Genomic DNA, 23,295 nt, shown 5'->3' on the forward strand with positions numbered 1-23,295 from the left:
CTAGTGAATTCATCGTTGCATCACCAACTGACAACACCCCTCACTCACTCCGGCTGACAACCGCACTTCCTGAACAAAACGCTGCCCTTCCTGAACAAAACTGCAGCAGCGCTCACACAAAGGTACCAGACAGTGCTGTCTTGTTGATCTGCACCCACAACGAGCCACACGAAACATACCCACACTGTTTATCGATCAACACGCAAGACCCCACACCAAAACTCCTGAGGAACCTGATCGAAAAAGGAGTGGCATGCAAACTCTACCTAACAATCACTTTGGAAAAGGAGGTGAGACTCGAAGCGCTTGTGGACACAGGCTCCGATCTCACACTCATATCGACTGAACTTTTTGAAAAACTTAAATTTGAAGCTCAAAAACAGAATCGAACTCTTAACTTCCACACTTGTGAGCTGAATGTGCAGTCATACAGCCAAAATGACATCCAACTAAGAAACGTAGCTCCCATTCACCTGGCAATCGGTCCTATGAGCCTAGTACACCCTGTCTACGTTTCGCCAATGAACATTTATCCATTTCTCATAGGCAAGGACCTGCTGGATCGATTCGAGCCGTTACTGGACTTCAAACACCTGCAAGTTTGGGCTCAAGTGCGTGAACCTCTCCCCCTCCAGCCACGCATATCTGCTCAGCCAGACTGTCAGGTCACAGGGTTCACGGGAATTCCCTCAGCCAGATATGACGACCCAGTCACAAAAGCTGATCAGGGGTCAAGTTCACTACTCTGGACTTTCAAAACCAGCCAAGGCTCTGATACCTACTGCCCTCAGGTCAGGACTGACCTACAACTGCAAGATATAACCACAACAGACATTATCCTAGCACTATGGGCAGACAACTCAGCCATCAGTCTCTCATTATTCAATGCAATCCTTGACAAAACACCGGACCTGCCTTATACCAGCAAACGCACACGTTTCCCTCTCAACGCACATACATCTTCCATGATAGCTGCAAAAGGGATCTGTGCTTTGCAATTAAAGTGGAATAACCGGTGCCTGACCCATTACTTCCTGATCCTACCGGATCCGGTCCACGATGTCTACATTGGAGCAGACGTTTCGCTTCGTCTCAAAGCTCATGTGGACATGCTCAATGAAGTGGTATGGGCCCCAATGACTTTACAACAACCTGTTCTCATCGATCATGAAAATCTACTGTCAGGGCAGACCATCCCAGAAGTCTGCACCCTAATCAACGAACAGAGAACAGTGATTCAAGCCTACACTAAAGGGGTCACTGTACGGCTCAATATGCGACGTGGCCAAACCTTAAACCACACGCTGGCTTTCTTCCAACCTTCACCTGAATGTGGGGACCTTGGACTCACACTCGAAGCCACACCCCTCACAGAAGTGTCATCTCGGGTGGTCTACATTCTGTTCAACAACTGCACAGCAACGAACATCAACATCCCCAGATCCTACAGGCTAGGATGGCTAGTGAGCCACGACTTTAATGACTTTGAACTTGTATTACCTATCATCGGGCCCATCCCACCTGCACTGATACCTGAAGGGCACACTGACAACACAGTGTTCACAGTTCCCTTCCAACTCATTGCCATCACATCTGTCATGTCAGTAGCCAAAGACAAAGTGTGCAGAACTAAGCTGACAGAGGACCAACACCTCGCAGTGTACACAGTCTCCCACCAGCCTGTCAGTGAGACTAATGCACCGGCTACACCTTTAAAAATCAACCCGACCGATGACACACCGACAGAGGAGCCATATCAAGGCTTTGAATCTCAAGTGCAGCAAATTCTACAAGATGCTGATGCGCTTCAGGACGACGCAGACCGCCAAAGACTAAGACAAGTCCCTTATAAGTTCAAAGACTCCTTTGCCAAAGACTCGTTAGACTGTGGCCTCACCCACCTCCACACGGTGCGCATCCCCACGCATCCTGAGGCTCCTCCCACTTTCGTCAAGCAGTACAAAATTCCCATTGCCTCGCACGAACCAGTGCAGGAAATCATCGAATCCATGCTTGAGAAAGGTGTCATCCGTCCATGTAACAGCACCTACTCTGCCCCCATCTGGCCCGTTCTCAAACCGAATGGGAAATGGCGGCCCACCATTGACTATCGAAAGCTGAATCAACAGGTGCCATTATCACGGTGGCCCATGACACAGCTGGAACAGGAAATACCCCGAATCAGAGGAGCCACCATTTTCTCTACACTCGATGTGGCCTCTGGATTCTGGACTATTCCGGTGCACCCAGAAGACCAACACAAGTTGGCATTCACATTTGGCAACCGACAGTTCACCTTCAACAGATGCCCGTTCGGGTATGCCAACTCACCAGCTGAGTTCAACATCTTCCTGAACAAAGCCTGCCCAGACGCCAGGATGAGAGGTAACCTGATTTACGTAGACGATGTTCTCATGAAGAGCACGACGGTGGCCGACCACCTGAAAGAAATAGACTATGTTTTGAACCAGTGGTCCGCTGCTGGCGCTAAAATAGCGTTACACAAGGGACAGTGGTGTCGTACCAAGGTTAACTACGTGGGCATGCTCATCGGACCCCATGGCATTGAACCACAATCAAACCGTATCCATGCCATTCAAAACATCAAGCCTCCCACTAACGTCTCCGAACTATGAAGTTTTCTAGGGGTATGCAATTACTCTCGACAGTTCATCGAAAACTATTCATACATCACCAGGCCCCTCACCGCTCTGCTGAAGAAAGATTGCCCTTTCATCTGGTCAGACGCTCAACAACATGCCATGACAGAACTAAAAAGACATTTGTGCACAGCTCCGTCTAGCTTACCCCGATCCTCAAAAGGAATTCTACCTGGAAGCTGGGTTTTCTGACCAATGTCTCAGTGCTGGCCTATACCAACGGCACGACCAAGACAAAAAGGTGGTCGCATATGCCAGCAAGACACTTCTCCCTCCAGAATGTAAATTCTCAGACTGCGAAAAAGCTTTGCTCTGCACAGTATGGGCCATACAGCGTTTCTCCAACTACATTGGAGCACAGAAAGTTATAATAGACACCTGCCACCAGCGCGTAATGTTCCTCAACAGCCAACGCATCCGAGATGGCCCAGTAACCAATGCACGCAATGCAATGCACGTGGTTAATGGCTCTCCAAGGACGAGATGTTGAGGCCCGATATGCACAGAATCACAAGTCGGCATTGGGAAACGGCCTGGCTGCATGTCAAAACTACTCTGACAACCCACCTGCTGCGATGCTGGACACACCAGAGCACCAACAGCCACAACTGACCTGTCACAGGTACTTTGACAAGAATGTGTGCGAAGGCATGCCCACAGCTTATGTCGACGGATGCTCCTACAACCACGAGGGCATACTAAAGGCAGGTGCAGGGGTACTGTGGGTTGACAACCACCCATGCTCACCACAACACTTCAACCTGGGCCCACAGTCATCACAATATGCAGAGGTAGCAGCAATTCTCATAACTCTGCAAATCGCAGCAGCCCATAACATCAGAGAACTTCTCATATGCACAGACTCTAACTATGCCAGATTCAGTTTTGTTTGCCATCTCCCAATCTGGAAACAAAACGGTTTCAATACAGCAAACAACAAGCCTGTCAAACACAAACACCTGTTCCAGGAATGTGATAACATCACAAAAACACACGATGTCACCGTGTACTGGAAGAAGGTCAAGGGACATTCTAAACTGCCAGGCCAAGACAAAAACTTTAATGACCACACCGATGCGCTTGCCAAAACCGGCGCCCTCCACGGTGAGCTGTGGTCTCCCCCAAACCCCTTACCCACCCCCGCTGTTGCGGTACTAACCCGCAGCAAACGCCCCTTACCTCCTACGGCACCAGCGTCACAAATGCTATCGCTAACTCCGCAAATTTCCAACAACGATATTGCGGATATGCAAGCCACAGACACTGCCATAAAGACAATTCTTGACCACCTCTCTGACCCCGCCTGCCACCCGATCTCACCATCAGACATCGATGCTGACTCATACCTCAGACATCTACATAACTCCAGACATATGCTGCGTGTGCGGGACAACATTCTATGGTTTGGCCCTGATGACACCACACCGCCTAGACTCGTGGTGCCACTTTGCCAAAGGGGGGTAATGCTAATGCACGCCCACAACACACCCTATGCTGGACACCACGGTACCAAAGCCACGTATGAGACACTTAGACAGGTGGCATACTGGCCAGGCATGCAACAAGATGTGGCAGAGTATGTGAGAGAATGCTTGGTCTGCTGTCAATTCCAACCATCAAACCCCAATCACAGAGCCCCACTGCAACGCAGAGGAATCACGTTCCCGTGGTCAGACCTCCGAATTGACTGGGTAGGACCTCTGCCCAGGTCAACAAGAACTTTCTCACGGTGGTGTGTCAGTTTACCAAGTGGGTAGAGTGTCTGCCAGCACCTAACGACAATGTCCAGACAACGGCATATCTCCTGATGAACCACATCTTCTCCCGGTTCGGATTGCCATTAAGAGTCAACTCAGACAGAGGCACCCACTTCACTGCCGAGATCATGCAAAAGATCTGGAGATGTCTAGGGGTACAAGCTAAACTTCACATTAGTCAGCATCCAATCGCGTCTGGTCAGGTAGAGAGATCGAACCGAATGGTGGTCCACATGCTAAGAAAGTACGTATCGGCTAATCAGAAAGACTGGGATGTGAAACTCCCCCTCGTGCTGATGGCCCTCCGAGCCACACCGCAGGAATCAACACAGGTGTCCCCGTTTGAACTCATGACCGGGCGGCAGATGACCCTGCCATTACACCTGCTGTATCAACCGGGAGACCACAACCTCGTCACCGCCTAGACCACGTCCCAGTACCTGGACGAGCTCCATAAACACTTGAAAACAACTTTCGCTTTCGCCCAGCAACATCTGAAAACCAGCGCTTAAGGGCAGAAAGCATATTACGACCAAAAAGCATCACACCAGGAACTCAACGTGGGCGACAAAGTCCTGTACTACAGTTTCGCCCTGCCACCCAAGGGGTTGTCAAAGAAGTTCCTGCCCCACTGGACGGGACCTCACGAAATTGTGAACAAACTCTCCCCCGTTGCATACCAAATCCAGCTGAAACGGGGACCGAGAGAACCAGTTCTCAAATGGGTCCACCGCAATCAGATTAAAAGACATGTGGCCTCTAGTAGGGACAGACAGGAAGGGGCCAATGAAAACTAAAACTCAACCGCTGTCATCGCAGCGAAAAGATGTCCCACACAACCCGGGACAAACCTCGCTGACCTGTGCCTTCTCTCTTTCCCCTTTTCCTCCATACCTCTCTCTCTTGCCTGTAACAGGATGCTGCTGTGGATTGCCATCATGTGCCTTCAGTCGACCAGAGGCCAGCCACCAGCCGACGTCATCTCACCAGGACCGGCCTCGGGCATCGTGTTGAGAGAGCAACCGGGACTCCTGATTACTAACTGCCGAACACACACACAGAAGGTGTACGTGCGACTCGACCCTCGAAATGTCTACCGTATGCACTACCCAAGAGCGGTAGCCCAGTACAGCTGGGCAGGTGCCCGATGGACAGAAACCGCCCTCAACCACGCCGAAGCCGATGTCGAGCACATGCTGAACCAACTCGAGAAGATGACCGTCACCCAAGCTGAATTGGGAGGACACAACAAACATTCCAAGCGGTTCCTGGGAGCGTTGCTCGGAGCCGCTGCCGCCGTAGGCACGCTGTTCAACATTGGTATGTCCAGTGTCAACGCTGTGAAGATAGCCACGGTGCGTAAATATAAAATCGCAAACATTTTAAATTAAAACTTAAAATTGACAAAAGCAGCCGACTCTCATGCCTTTTCTTTTGCATTTACATTTTAATACAATAAATCTTGCATGTCACAAAGAACTTGTTTCTCCATCTCCACGAATGAGACGAGTGTCGTTCATTATGTCCTTGTTGAGGTAAATTGTAATTTTCCTTGCTTAAAACCCCGGTCTTAAAATAAAAAGATGAAAAGTAGTATTTAATTAAATACATGGTGAGATTACTACCTTTTATTGAATTAAATGCATTTATGGTGAAATTACTACATTTTCAGGTCAATCTGTGTTCATTTTGACCACGAACCGTGCGTTGTCCCTTTAATTCAGCGTTTGCAGCACAGCAAAAATAGACTCGGTGCGGAAACGATCGCTGCACTGCTGTATACGCACCGCAACTGGAACGGATCGACGGACTGCATCCGCGTGCAGTGTGAAAACTCTAACCTGTTAACATGGGTACGGAAAAAAATACGCACCGCATACGCACTGCAAACGGAGTATGTGTGAAACGGGCGTAAGCCTACAGGGTCAAATGGTCGTCTATCTGTAAAGTACGTTTATTTTTATTTTGTTAACACGCTAACGTGGCAGGTTCATTGCACAAATATCTTTCAGTTAAGCTAGCTACTGTAGTAGGAGTGGTCTGCGGAGCTGAGCATTGCAATGCACTATGCGGATTGTTGTCTACAATCCACAAGCACTAAAAAGTCATTTTCTGCCTTTTATCGGCCAAGAAGGTCCCAAATTAGAAATTTATGATACTATTCTACTACATATATGACCCACTTTCAATACATATTCATCTATGCACCGGTGGAATGACCCTTTAAGCACATGAATGAGCAGAGTGCTTTTGAACTTCACCTTTTCTGTAAACTGGATATATAATAGGGCTGCAACAACAAATCGATAAAAATCGATTATTAAAAGAGTTGGCACCAGATTTAATTATCGATTCATTGTGTCGCGTTATTATTATTCCAGTATTAACTTTTTTAACCCCCTGGGGTCGACGGTATCGCGGGCGATACCAGCTCACTTTTTTTCTTATCAGTGCAAAAGACACTCAAAATACTCTGGTGATTTTGATCTTACACATTTTTGTTATACATCATTCAAAACTGTTAAATGTCTTCTTTTATTTGTGTACACTAATAATAAAAACAAAATGTTGTGTTTTTCGTAAATTAAAGAAAATAAACATGATGCGCGTTCTGCCGTCTCCCTCAATGTGAAGTTCATTCTGAAACGCAACAGAAAATGATCTGTAACTCAGCTTATGTTTGTCAGACAGACTTGACATGTCTTTACAAAGCTTGGAATCTCTATTTTTAAATTATGTAAATTATATCAAAAGCAAATATTCTCTGTTTAAGTAATCAGTATGAAGGCAACGACATTTATAGTTTCTCAAACGTGTCCTAATTAACTCTGTGACAACACCCACGCACGCAAGAGCGATTGACATGCAAGTGATCCACGTGAAGGAGCAGACCTGAAAATGCCCTCGTCACCTCAAAACAAAGAATCAGTGACTTCAGTATCCTACTCCTCTGCTTTACATCCAGTTTGGAAGACTTTGTTTGTGCTGTGTTGTGCTGGGCAGCTTGGATTTACCTCATAGGATCGTGATTTAAAGACGAGAAAGATTTTTAAGGTAAGACATCCACTCAATGTTATTGTTATAAACTTTACATTGCACAACTAGTCAAACTGATGCCAGACTAAAATGTACTTTATGAAATGAGATTGGAGTAAAAACATGTCTACAGTAATTCTAAAGTTATATACATGTACACAGGAGGATAATAAAACACAGCATGATATACAAGTATCTTATATGAGAATTTACTCTAATATGGTGAATGTTTAGAAAAGTGTTAACTGTTAAATACAGTTTTAGGGTATCTGCTCAAACGTAGATATGTATATGTGGTAACAATAATGTTTCATAGTTTGAAGCAGCTCGATTGCTTCAGTAAATGTTCTCTACACTCGCTGAGTGTTTCAGTCAGTCGCGCTGTGCGTTTGAAAAGCAAAACACGCCAAACAATAGGCAATCTCATTTCATAACGTCATAACGAATGGAAACATTTGAAGTAACATGATCCATATATTTTTCTCTAGTGTAGCCTAGTGTTTCTGAAGTGTTCATTTTTAACGAGTTATAGGCCGCCAGCTATAGGCTATTGTTATTGTTATTTTATGCAGCCCTACACATAAAATGAACACCAGGTTGGTTGTTCTTTTATAGGTATATTTATGTGTAGCCTTCACGTATATCCCACAAGGCACAACCAACCTGGTGTTCATTTTATATATATATATAGCCTATATATAATGTAAGTGTGTGTGTGTATTTTGTACATTTTAAATCACAATTTTAACCAGAAAAATCTAAAATGTATTCCCAAAATCATGCAGCCTATAGTTTATCTTGATATCAGCATGTTCACAGTTGTTTCTTTTTTCTTTTTCTTTTTTTTCAGGGATCAGATGCCACTGTATGAGCATGCTGACTTCAACATTCACATGAGTCTCTGTACATGAACATGGTAAAGAGAAAAATCAAACACCTTGGAGATGACAGGTATGTAGACTACTATGTTTCAAGAATGGCACAAAGGTGTGTGACTGTCCAAGTATCTGTCTTTAGATCAGTGTGTTTACTAATGTGCTATTTTGTCATTTGTTGTGTATCTTTGGATTATGTTGTGTTGTAAATAAATTGTGTTGTAAAATAAAGCCAAACAATCTGAAAGCCATTCTTTTTAAAATGTCTCCTCATTCTTTGTGCAAGGCTCCTCATAATGATTGGGCCCGATAGCACCTAATAGGGCCATTAGGAGATGGTCTTTGCCTTTCTCAGGTGTAAAAAACTATATATTAATGGGTGGTTTACGCCTCCTCGCATAAAGCTTTCTTACACAAAACATGTCTGACAAAATTTAAATAAATATATTGTAAGGCTGAGCAATTTTATCGATTCTGCGATATAAATCGATATATTTTTTTTCCCAAGAAAGTATCGATTTTTAAGCCGCGAGCATCGATACACAAGTCCCATGCAAATACCCCGTGTTTACCCCGATTCGCTTTAAAGCTTGGACGTTTTCGGTTCTGCTTTCGGTAGGTACTGGAGAAAATAGAAAATACACGTTGCTCTTTGCAGTCCAGAATAGAGAGAGCGATCTCTCACGCGGAGCCACAGCACGCGCGCACAACACGACACGACAGCCCTGCTCAATGACTGACAATGAGGATAGAACTAAACATTCAAACGTGGTTACACTTTAGATCTGGGATAATATTCTGATTTTATTTTAGATTCGGCTTTCAGAGATTATAAAAAGAAGATATTTGAGATGAAACCAAACCAACTGCATTATGTCTAGAGCAACTTCCTTCCCTTCACAGCGATGCGCTGTCATTTCTTCCCTAAAACCCAAACGTACCGTCAGAATCAGCACGATCGGTGATTGTTGAAAAATGCAGTCTCTACTGTTGCTAAATTGCGGACGCGTTTAATCATTAAAAGAGCTATTAAAAGCACAAACATCTGCGCAAGAGTTGTTCACAAGGCGACGCGCGCTCCGAAATGGACTGCAACGAGACAAGAAAAGTATAGGCTACTTAACTTTGGGCTTCATGTGCGCATATAAACTATCAATTATACATAATAATATAAAAATGACCAGCTATGAGATTCACTGAAACATAGTTTATTCACTTAAACAGTTTATGTCTTAAATGGACGTAAATAGTTGGGATAAAATGATGATGTATCAGTCACCTATTAGATCTGCACTCGGTCTTAAAGGGGCAGCGTCTAATAAACCTGCTGACGATGGAGCCATTAATGTGAATCAAACAACAAAAGGCACTCAAAGCTCTTGTATGAATAACTTAAACTTGTCGAGTCAGAGACATATATTGTGTAAATCAAGTTTTTAGTTTTCAGTTCAAATAATTCAATCCAAGTAAATGGAACACTCACAAGATGTCACCAAAATCACTCTATCCCCTTTAAATCTTTCAGAAAATGATGTAAGTGTATCGAATTATATCGAATCGTTGGCTGAATATCGTGATATATATCGTATCGTGGGCTGAGTATCGTGTATCGTAACGTAAGATTTGTGTATCGCTACAGCCCTAATATATTTTCTTATCTGAATGAGTGGTCAGGATGATTTTCACATAGTTTTGAAACAAAAATTCTAGGCCATGTGATACAATTTTCAAAAGTCTTGTGAAGAAATAATCAGTATGGGTTTTATGACCTTATTTCAGTGACATTTGTTTTTAGTTTTTTCACAAACCACGCTTAAACGTCAAACGCTGCTGACATATTATTGTAGCATGTCAGAACACCTCCAGGACCCAGAAAACACCTCAGACCCCAGAGGGTTAAAACAAGTTGAGTTGAGCACGGAGCGTAGCAGATGTATGAGGGTGAACTCCGAGAGAGAGAGAGAGAGAGAGAGAGAGAGAGAGAGAGAGAGAGAGATCTTCTCAGGACAGAACAGTTCAAACAGTTACTTCAAAATGAGACCCAAAGGCTTTTTAGGAAGTTCTAGACAACCTTAAAAACAGCATTCTATTTTAGATTATACTTGCATTGATATGGCCCCTTTTGTGCAGCTGGTTTGAAAAGAAACGTAGGCTGATGTCCGGAGTTTCGTTCGGACGGAGGTAGATGTTGCGATCTCTTCAGCTCGTACGACAGATGCTTAAGCTTAAATTCGTTTCGTTCGTGAGTGCACTGAACGAAGGAAAACTATCAACTGAGGTAGATAACGGAAAGAAAACTTAAATTAAAACGAAATTTAGAAAGCAAACGAAGAGCTCCGGTTGGAGTTCTTGTTGAAGAAGGGAACCTCTCTCTGGCGTAGGACTGCTAGCACAGAGGAGACATGGCGCCCCTGGTTTTGAAGGCGCTCGAGACACGCCTTTCGTACGCGTCTGATCCAATCGTTTGGGAGGAGGCGTGTCGGCAAACCTTGTGGTTCGCGAAGTACACGCCTTCGGGGTCATGTGCATAGAAAATTACAAATTTAGTAATAATACACTTCTAAACTAGGATTAATAAAGTATGCCTCATATTGCATTTTGGGTTAGTGATTCGATCTTATTCGATTTCTCTGATGCCAATCATTCCAATCATACCACTCGCGGCATTCCTAGGGCTAGTAAAATGCAGATACATGATTTTTCGTGATTAAACGAATGTCAGACTGCTCACATATCATAAAAGCTTACAGTTATATCAATTAGGTCACAAGGAAATCCTGAACACAACCAGAAAACATTTGTACATTTGAAACATTACGTTTAACTACACGTGGTTCAGAATGATTGTCTCTTTGTGTGTGTGTGTGTGTGTGTGTGTGTGTGTGTGTGTGTGTGTGTGTGTGTGTGTGTGTGTGTGTGTGTGTGTGTGTGTGTGTGTGTGTGTGTGTGTGTGTGTGTGTGTGTGTGTGTGTGTGTATTCAGAGTTCGTCGCGTGGTCAGTCACGCGTTGGACTCCTGATCGTCTTCAGTTCCGTGTATGTGTGTGCGTCCTTCGAATTTGATGAGTTTTAAGTCTGGATTACAATGACCAGTGTGGTTCGATTACACAAGGTTATCTGTGTTTGTGAGGTGTCGTGCAGAGGGGACTAGTGTGTCTAAGATCGTGCGAGAGAGAGTGAGAGAGAGAGAGAGAGACAAGTTTGTCTTAGATCGTGCGAGAGAGAGAGAGAGGAACTTTGATTAATGGACAACAATATAAATAAAAACACTGAATTAGCAGACTGTGATTTGAATCAGATAGACAGAAGATAAAACACTTTCTTGTCTGTCCAAGTACCACTACAAGGGGATAATTTTTTCCACAATTTGCAGCTCTGAATTTTTCAAACTTTACTCTAAATGACTTCACTATATGCTCGGAAAGGATGAGCTGCAAAATACCTTACACACCAAAGGAGGTGGTCAATCCATTGTATTAGTTTTTTTATATTATTTTATATTGTATTTATACACATTGTATTTATAATTAATATTAGGATAGACTAGGGCTGGGCGATAAATAGATTTAATCGATTAACTCGAATGTGTAGTTTACGCCGATTTTTTTGATTAAAAATCCGTTTTCTCTTTAACAAACGCCGATGCTCCCATCTGGGCTCCCGTAGTTCCGACCGGGCTCAGAGCTTGCCATGATAGAGATACACAAACAACATGGCAAATGAGCAAGACCGCGGCAGCAGAAGCACACCCGCCGAAAACATTTAGGCAACAAGCTGAATCTCCAGGGCCGCCAACTCTCACGGGTTCACTGTGAGAGACGCAATTCTGTCACTTTTTACACGCTCTCACGCCACACATCCATTTTCGCACGCAGAGAAAAATCGCGAAGCAAAGAAGGACACTGACACCGATAGACAAGACAGAGCAGGTTACTATCGATATGAAACAGATTCTCAGCTCTCAGATTCTGTCAATTTTATTACAAAATTCAAACAATAAACACCGTTTTGCCGCTTGTAAATGTAACGTGAAAGATCTCAATTCAAGCGGCACGTGAACCGAACATCTGTTACTCTTTACTACCAACTTACGGAAATGTAATAAAATCGATCGATCAGTGTTTTTCAAACGCGGAAAGATGTCCATAAAACAACTGGAGAACAACATATGTCACGTTACTTTACATTTACCTCAGGATGGCTTTTAATGACCCATAGCACGCATGTTAGTTAGACGCATTATAAAATAAAAAACGCATTATATTTAATTTGAGTTAGTTTTAACCTTTAATAATACCAGCTGACAGGGCTCTCTGTGTGTTTACAGCATTAGGTGATTTTTTTTTTTTTGGGAGATCAATTAACACATTAACGTATCTACTGTACCTATTTATCCAAAGGAATATATATTGAATCAAGATCAGAATCAAATCACAGGAATTGAATTGAAATTGTGAAATTTTTCAATAAATTTGTGTTAAGCAAAAATAAAAACAGTAGCATACCAGTAAACTTAATAAAATTATGTTTAGTTACCAAATAATTTGACAATCACAATACACTTATTGTGATGCAAGTTTTTTTGGGGTTTTTTTTACTCATCCCCCCAATCCCAATCCACCCATTTTATTTTATGTTACATTTTCATTGTTTTCAAAGACAGGGCCTGTCCTCTTGTCTTTTTGGCTTGTTGTTTCTGATTGCACTTTAATGGAGATCAAATCCCAGAAGGGAATATTAAAACAAAATAAATTTAAAACTTGTTTTGAACAATTTCTTTGTCATCTGCAGATTGATTTTAAGTAGGGATTAAAATTATTATTATTTGACCCAAAATAATTACAAATTATTATTTAGTGTTTTTATCACATTAAAAGAGATAATGCTATAAACAGGCAAAACGACTCGGTTACTAACGTAACCTCGGTTCCCTGAGAGGAGGGAACGAGTATTGCGTAAGTAGCTTACGCTATGGGAAAACTCCTTTTCTCGAGAATACTGAAGTCTTTATGTAAAACGCATTGCAGCTGCACAGCTGACAGCAATGAACGAAGGAATTTCGGTCATTGGCTGTGCTGCGGCAACTTGCTCGAACCAATGACGGGGCGACTCTGAATGCGCGACCAATGAGCGCACTTCGCGCCCGCGCGCGTCAGAGCCCGTCAAGATGGGCGTGGCCAAGAGCTATTTATTGGGCGCCCCGTCATGAGAGTTCTTTAGGTTAAAACGACTGAAGCGAACTAACCAAGCACAAGCACGGCAGCTTTCGCAATACTCGTTCCCTCCTCTCAGGGAACCGAGGTTACGTCAGTAACCGAGTCGTTCCCTTTCGAGAGGTCTCTCCTATTGCGTTAGTAGCTTACGCTATGGGAACACCATGCAAAACGCCGTGCATGCTGAACTTCGCCTTATGATAGCCAGAGGCAGGTGCCTGAGCTGAAAAGCAAAATTATCATCCAACTAGCCGGCAGAGGCGAGCTTTATATGTGGGAAAAAATACAGAGCGGCTAGAAGGCGCTCAGTGTGACACAAGCACATACATAATCTAGATACGAACTCGTAGTTCAACTAGCATCATGCTGATAGTACATTGGAATGCAATGTCGGGACCTGTAGGTTGTAGAACCTGATAAATGTGGACGGTGAGGCCCAGCCTGCCGCCGCACAAATATCCTCGATCGGTATCCCGCTCGACCATGCCCAGGAAGAAGCCACACTCCTGGTGGAGTGTGCTTTGACTCCCCAGGGGCATTGAAGTCCCTTAGCTTCATAAGCCAGTGCTATAGCCTCAACTATCCAGTGAGAGATTCTCTGCTTTGAAACGGCGGAACCTTTCGTACGGCCGCCAAAGCATACAAACAGTTATTCTGTCTGTCTGAATAGGGCAGAACGCTCCAAATACACTCTGAGAGCCCTAACGGGGCAGAGTAGATTAGCGTCGTGTTCGTCTGCTGGAGACGGCAGCGCAGTTAGGGAGATAACCTGTGCTCTGAAGGGAGTGGTGAGCACTTTAGGAATATACCCGTGTTTTGGTCTAAGGACGACCCTGCAGTCGTTAGGTCCGAATTCTAGGCAGGCAGCGCTTGTCGAAAGCGCGTGCAGGTCGCCCACTCTCTTGACCGAGGCGAGTGCCAGCAAGAGCGCAGTCTTAAGTGAGAGCTGTTTAAGGTGCACGGTTCGGAGTGGTTCGAACGGAGGCCCTTTAAGAGCGTCTAGGACAGTAGCTAGGTCCCAGATCGGCACTGAGGGGGGGCGTGAAGGGTTCATCCTCCTAGCGCCCCTTAGGAAACGAATAATTAGGTCGTTTCTTCCCAATGGACGTTCCATTACAGGGTCGTGTGACGCTGTGATGGCCGCCACATATACTTTGAGCGTGGAGGGGGTGCGGCCCGCCTCCAAAAGCCCTTGCAGAAAAGCGAGTACGTTCGTAATCTTGCATGTTTCAGGGTTCAGGCCCTTGGCATTACACCAGTCACTGAACACTTTCCATTTCTGAGCATATAAGCGTCTTGTGGAGGGCGCCCGCGCCTCAGCAATGGTTTTTAGTGCTTCGCTCGTGAGGTTCCTGGGAACCCGTTGAGGGGCCATGCATGAAGGGCCCACAGATCGGGGCGGGGATGAAATATCATCCCGCTGGCCTGACTGAGGAGGTCTGGCCTCAGTGGAATCGGCCGTGGTGCAGATTGCATTTGCATCAGATCTGGAAACCATGTTTGGTTCTTCCAAAGTGGGGCTATCAGAAGCACTGCGTTTTGCTCCTCTCTGACCCGACTGATGACCTGTGGCAGCATCGCGATCGGGGGAAAGGCATATAAGGGGCGGCTCGGCCAGCTCTGGGCGAGCGCGTCCGTGCTTTTCGGAAGAAAAGATAGCAGTGCGCGTTCTCCTTGGAGGCGAAGAGGTCGATCTCCGCTTTGCCAAAGGTTTTCCATAACCACTGAATCGTCAGCGGGTTGAGAGCCCATTCTCCTGGGAGAATCTTGTCTCTGGATAGCATGTCTGCCCCCTGGTTCAGGACGCCTGGCACATGCGCTGCTCTCAGCGAGCGCAAGTTGTGCTGGGACCATAAAATGAGTCTCCTGGCCATTGAATGCATGGAGCTCGACCTGAGTCCACCCTGGCGATTTATGTACGACACTACCGTCATGTTGTCCGTTCGGACCAGGACGTGTTCGTTTTTTAGATGTGGAAGCAGGGCTCTGAGAGCCAAAGCGACCGCTTTCATCTCCAGACAGTTTATGTGTAGGCGCTTTTCCGGGTTTGACCAAAAGCCGGAGACAGCCCTGCCCTCGTAAAGGGCCCCCCAACCTATTTTGGAGGCATCTGTCGTTATCATCTTTCTCCTTGTGTTCACACCCAGACTCACGCCTGACTGGTACCAGTCGGCGGCTTTCCAGTGCGTCAGGGCTTTTATACAGCCGTTGTTCGCTCTGATTAAAAGGTGGCCCGAACGCCACGCGTGAGTAGGGACGCGGCTCTTGAGCCAGCGTTGGAGAGGGCGCATATACAACAATCCTAGCTGGAGTACGGCCGATGCTGAGGCCATGAGACCGAGCATCCTCTGAAACCGCTTGACGGGGGCGCGCGCGCCCGCCCTGAATGATGTTGCAAGGCGCCGGATGGTGAGCGCGCACTCTGATGAGAGACGCGCTGTCATTTGCATCGAGTCTGGAACTATTCCCAGGAAAGAAATCCTCTGGCTGGAAGATAGTATGCTTTTTGCAAAATTGATTCTTAGACCCAGGCATTCTAAATGGCTGATAATCCAAGATCTGTGTGTTATTAACTTACTCTCTGATTGTGCTAGGACCAGCCAATCGTCGAAATAATTCAGTATTCGCACTCCTCTTCGTCTCAAGGGGGAAAGTGCTGCATCCATACATTTCGTGAATGTACGGGGAGCCAGGGACAGGCCGAACGGAAGTACTGTGTACTGGTAAGACTGTTCCTCGAAAGCGAATCTCATAAACGGCCTGTGATGTGGAATGTGAAAGTATTGGAATGTGAAAGTAAGCATCTTTCAGATCCACTGAGAGAAACCAATCTCCTGGGCGTACTTGCGCGAGGATATGCTTGGTTGTTAACATTCTGAACGAGCGAATCATTAGTGCTTTGTTCAGGTGTCTGAGATCTAGGATGGGGCGGAGACCACCATCCTTTTTCGGGACGAGAAAATAGCGGCTGTAAAAACCTTCCTCGCTCATAGAGGGGGGAACAGTTTCCACAGCGCCCTTTTCTATTAGTTTGCGCACCTCGGTGCGTAGAACATGTGAACACTCCTTTCTCACTTTCGTCTCGACCACAGTCGTAAAACGTGGTGGTCTGCGAGCGAACTGGAACTAGTAAAGTATCCGTGCTTTACTATATCCAATACCCATTTCGGCATATCTGGAATGTTTTCCCATGCCGCTGCGTGTACAGATATGGGCTGAATACAGGCTAGGAGCGGGCCGCTGTGACGTAGGGACCCGGCCAGCGAATCGCCTGAGCTCGTAGCTCTCAGAGGCGCTGGCGCGCGCTGAGCAGCTGAGTGAATGGGCGCGTTTGTGATTACAACAGCGCGCGCCGTGTCTGTAAAACTCGCAGCCTGAGCTGGGGTTGTGTTTGACACTGTAAGGACAGTGTTTATAAGTGGGGGTGCATAAATAGTGGTAGGCACACTCGTCACTTTTATAATGTTTCCCGCTTTTACTGGGGGTGAATTTATAACTGTGTGAACAGTGCTTGTGTGTAGTGGTGCGTACATGACCGTAGGCACGTGATCTACATTCATGGGGCGCGCAGCCTGAGCTGGGAATGAATTTGGCACTGTTTTGACAGTATCTGGGAATGCACACTTTGTGGACATGTGAACCCTTAGTGACAGGCAGAAAAAGACTCTTTTTGTGTTTTCTGTGCGTCGCCGTAAAAACGGCGTTTGTTTGCAGGTGAGCGAGCTCTTTGACTGGCCCATTGACTGCTGTATGGACATATCCAGCCGCCTGTAAGGGGACTGGGTAATGTTTGAGCTTTTGCAGAGAGAGTGGTCCGGCTTTTGCGAGACATGCACTCTCTCTTCTCATTCCTGTGGCTAGGACGGCTTTCGAGGCTCAGGGTTCAGCACAATCTTGGGCCGAGGACCCCGTCGCTCAGACGGCGGCTTGCGGTTGTGAGAGCGCGAGCGGCGTAGAAGTAGTGCGGCAGGGCTTCGAGGGGTGGGAAGCTTTGGCTTTTCTTCCGGTGGTGGAGGGCGGGCAGAGATGATTGGCCACGGCCTCCTCGAGGGGCGGTGTTCCCTCGTAGCCTCTTTCCTTCGCGCCGTCCACAGAGGAGAGCGAAGAAGAAAAAGAAGGCTTTAAGCGCGCAGAGTGGGGGGCTTTCCACGACTTGGTGAGTTCGTCGTGAACTTCCGGGAAGAAGGGAGAAGGCCTTTGCCGAGGGGCCTGCTGGCGCCCCTGCAGAAACCACTCATCCAATCGGCTCCGGGTTGGTTCTTCGGGAGAAGACCAATCGAGCCCGAGGTCTTCCACGGCCTTAGAGAGGACACGGATAATCTCGCTATCCATGGTGGAGCCCCCGCTCGTGCTAGCTAGCGTCGACGGGGCGGGGTCGAGAGTGGAGCCCGGCCAGTCGTCCGATGCAGCATCGATGGACAAGCTGTCATCTATTCCCCCATCGTCCTCGGACGCGCCGAAGGTCACAAGGCCCACCGCTCTGCTAGAGGGGTGTATGTCCGGCTGGGTGAACTGAACCGGCGGTGGGGAAGGCAAGAGCGGCGGTGAAGCACGCGGAGACTGGCTCGGCGTGACGTCACTGAGCTCAGGTTCAGGAAGCCTCTGTGAGCGGCGCTTTTTCTTGCGCGGCTCAAACAGAGGGGTGGCGGCGATGGGCTCGCTCACGGCAAAAGCAGCGAGGCGAGCCCGCAGTGCGGAGAGACTCAGGTCATCACATTCCGGGCATCCGCCCTTGGTCAAAGCAGCTTCTGCGTGGTCCCGGCCCAGGCAGCGAGCGCAGATGATGTGACGATCCCCGTCCGGGAGAAGGTCTCTGCACGACGCGCAGGAAGGCATTTGAAACAACGCCTCAGAAATTTGCTCTTTTACAAGTGTCGCGGGGCGAACAGATGTAAAGATACTTGCGTGTGTGGCACGCCGGATGGCTCAGTAGGATGGCGTTCGAAGGCGGCTGAAGGTGCCAACGTCCTCGTAGCAATCCCGCTGGTATGCTTTTCGACGGCGGCGAAGGCTTCAATAATCCGGAGGATCCAGCGAAGAAGGTGTTCGCTGAAGGAGATTAAATCTAAAGAACTCTCATGACAGGGCGCCCAATAAATAGCTCTTGGCCACGCCCATCTTGACGGGCTCTGACGCGCACGGGCGCGAAGCGCGCTCATTGGTCGCGCATTCAGAGTCGCCCCGTCATTGGTTCGAGCAAGTTGCCGCAGCACAGCCAATGACCGAGCTTCCTTCGTTCATTGCTGTCAGCTGTGCAGCTGCAATGCGTTTTACATAAAGACTTCAGTATTCTCGAGAAAAGGAGTTTTCCCATAGCGTAAGCTACTTACGCAATAGGAGACCTCTCGAAAGGGAACTGCGTTTCGTAATAGCAGAAGGATCAGATATTTAAGCAAATCACAAGTTTTATTTTTCAAAATGTATCACTGTCTAAGTAGATAATGCCTATGAATAATAGTTTTCATTATATTACTGTCCAAATTAGGGCTGTAGCGATACACTAATCTCACGATTTGATACACGATATTCGGCTGACGATACGATATATATCACGATATTCAGCCAACGATACGATTCGATATAATTCGATACACTTACATAATTTTCTGAAAGATTTAAAGGGGACAGAGTGATTTTGGTGACATCTTGTGAGTCTTCCATTTACTTGGATTGAATTAATTGAACTGAAAACTGAAAACATCAATTACACAATATATGTCTCTGACTGGACAGAGAGTACAGCTTGCAAATGCTAGACAAAATGAATCAAATATGTGTTGAGAAAATGAGTTCTATTTATTGAAAGCCAACAGTGCAAACTGTAGCTGGCAAGCCTTTGTTAATTGCAATACTGCACTTTATTTACTTTTCGATGGAGAGTTAAAAGGTGCAGCAAGTGGCCTGTTGTAAACAGTTTCTTTGCACTGCATTTTCTTTGACAGCTTTTTTAGCTTGACACTGAACATGTGACATGTGCTTCAGTTGTGCGCGAGGTCCAGCCGTCGCACGTCAGGGAACCTCTCTCCGCGCTGGCCAGGGATGCTTTGACGTGTGCTCTTGTCTGTGTACAGCCTGGGAATGCAAACCTTGATGAGGTGTTCGCGGGTTGGAATAGGACAGCGGGGCTCCATCGCGTTCACCATGCGCCTAAAGCCGGCGTTTTCCACTACCGTATACGATTTTTTATTTTTTTTACTAAGCCCATTTAAAATCGTATTTGATTGCAGAGCGCCGCAGCGCATTCGCGCAGCACTACCTCGCTCTCGCTCTCTCTCTCACAACACACTCATCCGTACCTCGCGCACTTTCTCACTCACGGAACACCGCTGCACAAATCTGTCCAACACAGCGCTGTCAATTTCGGAGACCCAGCTTTAAAAAAAGCTACTAGCCAGCATGCAAGGAGCCTAGCCAACAAGGAGAGCTAAGTTGTTGTTTGAATACAGCTGGATTTTCGTCAATATCGATGCACACGATTTCTGTTCAGCAATCAACAATTGTTGTTATGCACTGGGCTAACGTTTGCAGGTTTTAATTTGCGGGTAGTTAACGTTAAAGTTACTGTGCTGTAACTTTGGCTATGTTCACTGCATATTCCACAAATGAACGTGCCATAACGGACATCCAATACTAGCATTACATTATCACACCAAGTATTTTCAGTCACTGGCTGTTTACACCTGACCACTTCATGCGTTTTCAGTGATGGGATAGCTATCCAATCGCGAAAAGACCCGGTGTAAATGCCCTCCGAACGCATTCGAGATGGATTTGAATCCGATTGCTCAAACTGCTTCAGGAGGAGATCTGGGCCGCATTACAGACGAAACTGGACAAGTATAAATGCATCTTGTTGTTGAAACCACATATGTAAATGTTACTCCTCCCAAAAATGCTAAAAAATAAACATGTGAGAGCGAGTTATAGGCTATATGTAATGTTATAGCCAGATATGACGGCGCTACTGCAAAACGCATTACCACAGATGAGAAGCACTATTCATCAAGCCAACGAGCAAACTATCGCAAATCAAAGTGAAAGTCGCAGACGCTTAACACACAATCATCATCATTAAAAGTAAAGAAATGAAATGATCTTACCAGTGCTGTTGCCGCTCTCTCTTATTGCGGTCTTTGATTTTAGCTGATGCAGCTCATATCTGTTGCTTTCGGTGACGTGAACTCCATTAAATCTGTATATAGCGCGGAAATTGAAAATCGGATTTATATCCGTTTTGCGAAAACATATTTATGTGACCAGGTGTAAATGGAATCGTTTTAATAAATTAGATAGCTATCCGATCTGAGACAATGCATGAAGTGGCCAGGTGTAAACAGCCCCTTATGGCCCTTTTAGACAGGACGCGGAATGGACTGCACTATGAAACCCATTTATTTCAATTGCTTGCGCTGCGCGAGGACGTTTTTTTGCTGCGTCGACCAAAGCGGAGCACAGCATTGGCAAGCTCGAGCGCACGCCACGGTCAAAGTTAAAAATAGTTGTTAAAAATAGTTGCTGCGCTCTGTGACAATTACCTGCGTGGCCAACAAGAACGGGGCATCCAAACAAGCGCGGAAATCAAAATGAAAACACGTCACCTACTTTTGCTCTGGCCAGCGTAGCGCAAACTGCTTTGTATCTGAAGGGCTAGATTTAATTTCTCCATTTAATAAACAAACTATTCAGTCAGATAGGTATTTGTTGTGAGAGAACAGTTACAATTTCAAGAATTTTCAAGCATTTTATCCAAAATTGAAGCACTTTGTTTTCAAACCTTAAAAACACAACATCAAAATTCAAGCATTTTCCAGGATTTCAAGCACCCGTACGAACCCTGATACATGTATATGTTTTTTGTTAGTACATTTTTTTGCACTGGATTTTTTGCACGGTGAATTTGCAATGTAAGTTCTGTTTTTGAATAAAGGGTTGGAAATTAATGCTTTTTTGTTTTTTTATCTGATTCATTGTTTAATCGAAAAAATAATCTACAGATTGACCGATTATTAAAATAATCGTTAGTTGCAGCCCTAACAAAAAAAATGATACAATGCTTACCTGACACCAGTGGAATGAGGACAGAAAGCTCTCAATGATGCAGAGGGAAACCTCCCGTCTCCACTTGCGTTTGCACACTGTGGGCAGAGAGAGCAGCTGCTGTGCTGTGGCTCTTTTGCAGGGCTCTGGGGTTAGCATAAGTTGTATAATATACTGCATGTCTTCTGATAGCCCTGAAACACACACATACACAAATGCTAGCATCTAGGGCTGTTTAGAGAAAAAAATTCTAATCGCATAAATTGGCTATGCATTAAAGGGGAACTTGTCAACTATTTCAACTTAATAAAACCGTTTAGAAATCATTTGGATGGTTAAATAACCTGTTCTGGTGAGAATGGTGACTTTCCATGCTCCCCCCAACGTTCCCAGGCGGAAAACCAACCTTGCAACATGGGGACTAACGTCCCAGTAAGTTGGAAACAGGAAGTCTTGTGAGACGCGAGAACGAGCGAGAAACACAAACTGCTTTATGGCAATTCGACATTAACACACACGCCATATGATACTGTGTATGATGCATTACCCACCTAGGTAGATATACTCCACATGATAAAGTTGGCTGGCTCCGATAATAACAAATGCACATGAGCAGCGGTAGAAAGGGGGGGGGCACTTGAGTTTTTTTACGACAGTGTTGTGAAATATACCCCCCACAGCTGTAGGGGGAGCTCGCTGAGACAACATGCAACAACAAAAGTGAAAATCATCAAAGAAATGGCTTAAGTTGCCAAGTTCCCCTTTAAGTAAACAAACTGTAAGGGCAAAAAAAAAGGGCATGTGTCAATATACTGGATCTGTGTATTATGTCTTAAAGTGACAGCAGCCTAATATACCTGTTACCAATCACATTAAAATAATTGACAAAACGCTAAAGCATTCAGTAACAAAACACTGCTGAGTGTTGCTTTGAGAAAGCGCAATAGTTTTGCTTTGATCTTTGTTTGGAACTATTACATACATTATCGGAAAAAAAATCCCAAAAAGACAGATACCAGTGGCTTTTTTTTTTTAATCAAGTAGAATTTCTATAACACTGTTTGTTGAACTGATAATCACTCTTTTGTGTGTTAAACACAATCTACTTAATACAGACAACTCCATTATAAAGAAAAACAAATCAAAAAAATATATGATCATAATCTATGAGAAAAATGATATTATAAATTCGATTAGTGGATAATTCAGCAGTAAAATTTACTCTAGAAAAATCACGAGTGCACAATCATTTTATAAAATCTGAACATTTAGTGAAAAAAAACTTTGTTGGTGAACAAATAAAAGAATAAGTGTAGTACTAAATCTGGTAAAACGTTACATATTGCTTTTTGTATTGTTTTAAAATACATTAATGAAAAACAAGATAATATATATATATATATATATATATATATATATATATATATATAAATATAGGTGTGGCGGTGCCGCCGGCTTTGGCCCTTCATCGCTGCTCGCAGCTATATTTATATATATGAGACGCCCATGGATTTAACGGACACATGAAATAACTACACAAGACCGAAAATTCATATGAAGTGTGCCATTTGGGACAGGGCCTATGATCGTGAATCACAATAGCCAAATATATGAGATAATTTAAATATAGAATATTTTTTAATGTCATAGGATGTCATAGCTCAATATGTTTTGCAGCACTTAAATGTGTAAATATAGAAGCCCAGTATTTATCTGGA

General features: G+C 45.1%; 1 protein-coding gene across 1 annotated transcript in view; it reads right to left on the reverse strand.

The window, feature by feature from the left end:
* Positions 1 to 23,295, reverse strand: part of pkmyt1 (protein kinase, membrane associated tyrosine/threonine 1) — a 181,461-nt gene that overhangs the window by 127,139 nt on the left and 31,027 nt on the right. The window contains exon 6 of the mRNA XM_077205848.1: positions 21,599 to 21,771. Coding sequence (XP_077061963.1) covers positions 21,599 to 21,771 — 173 coding nt within the window. The remainder of the gene's footprint in view (positions 1 to 21,598; positions 21,772 to 23,295) is intronic.

The sequence above is a fragment of the Siphateles boraxobius genome, unplaced genomic scaffold (assembly GCF_051911475.1).
Source record: "Siphateles boraxobius isolate OS27281-9 unplaced genomic scaffold, OSU_SipBor_1 55, whole genome shotgun sequence".
NCBI lineage: Eukaryota > Metazoa > Chordata > Actinopteri > Cypriniformes > Leuciscidae > Siphateles > Siphateles boraxobius.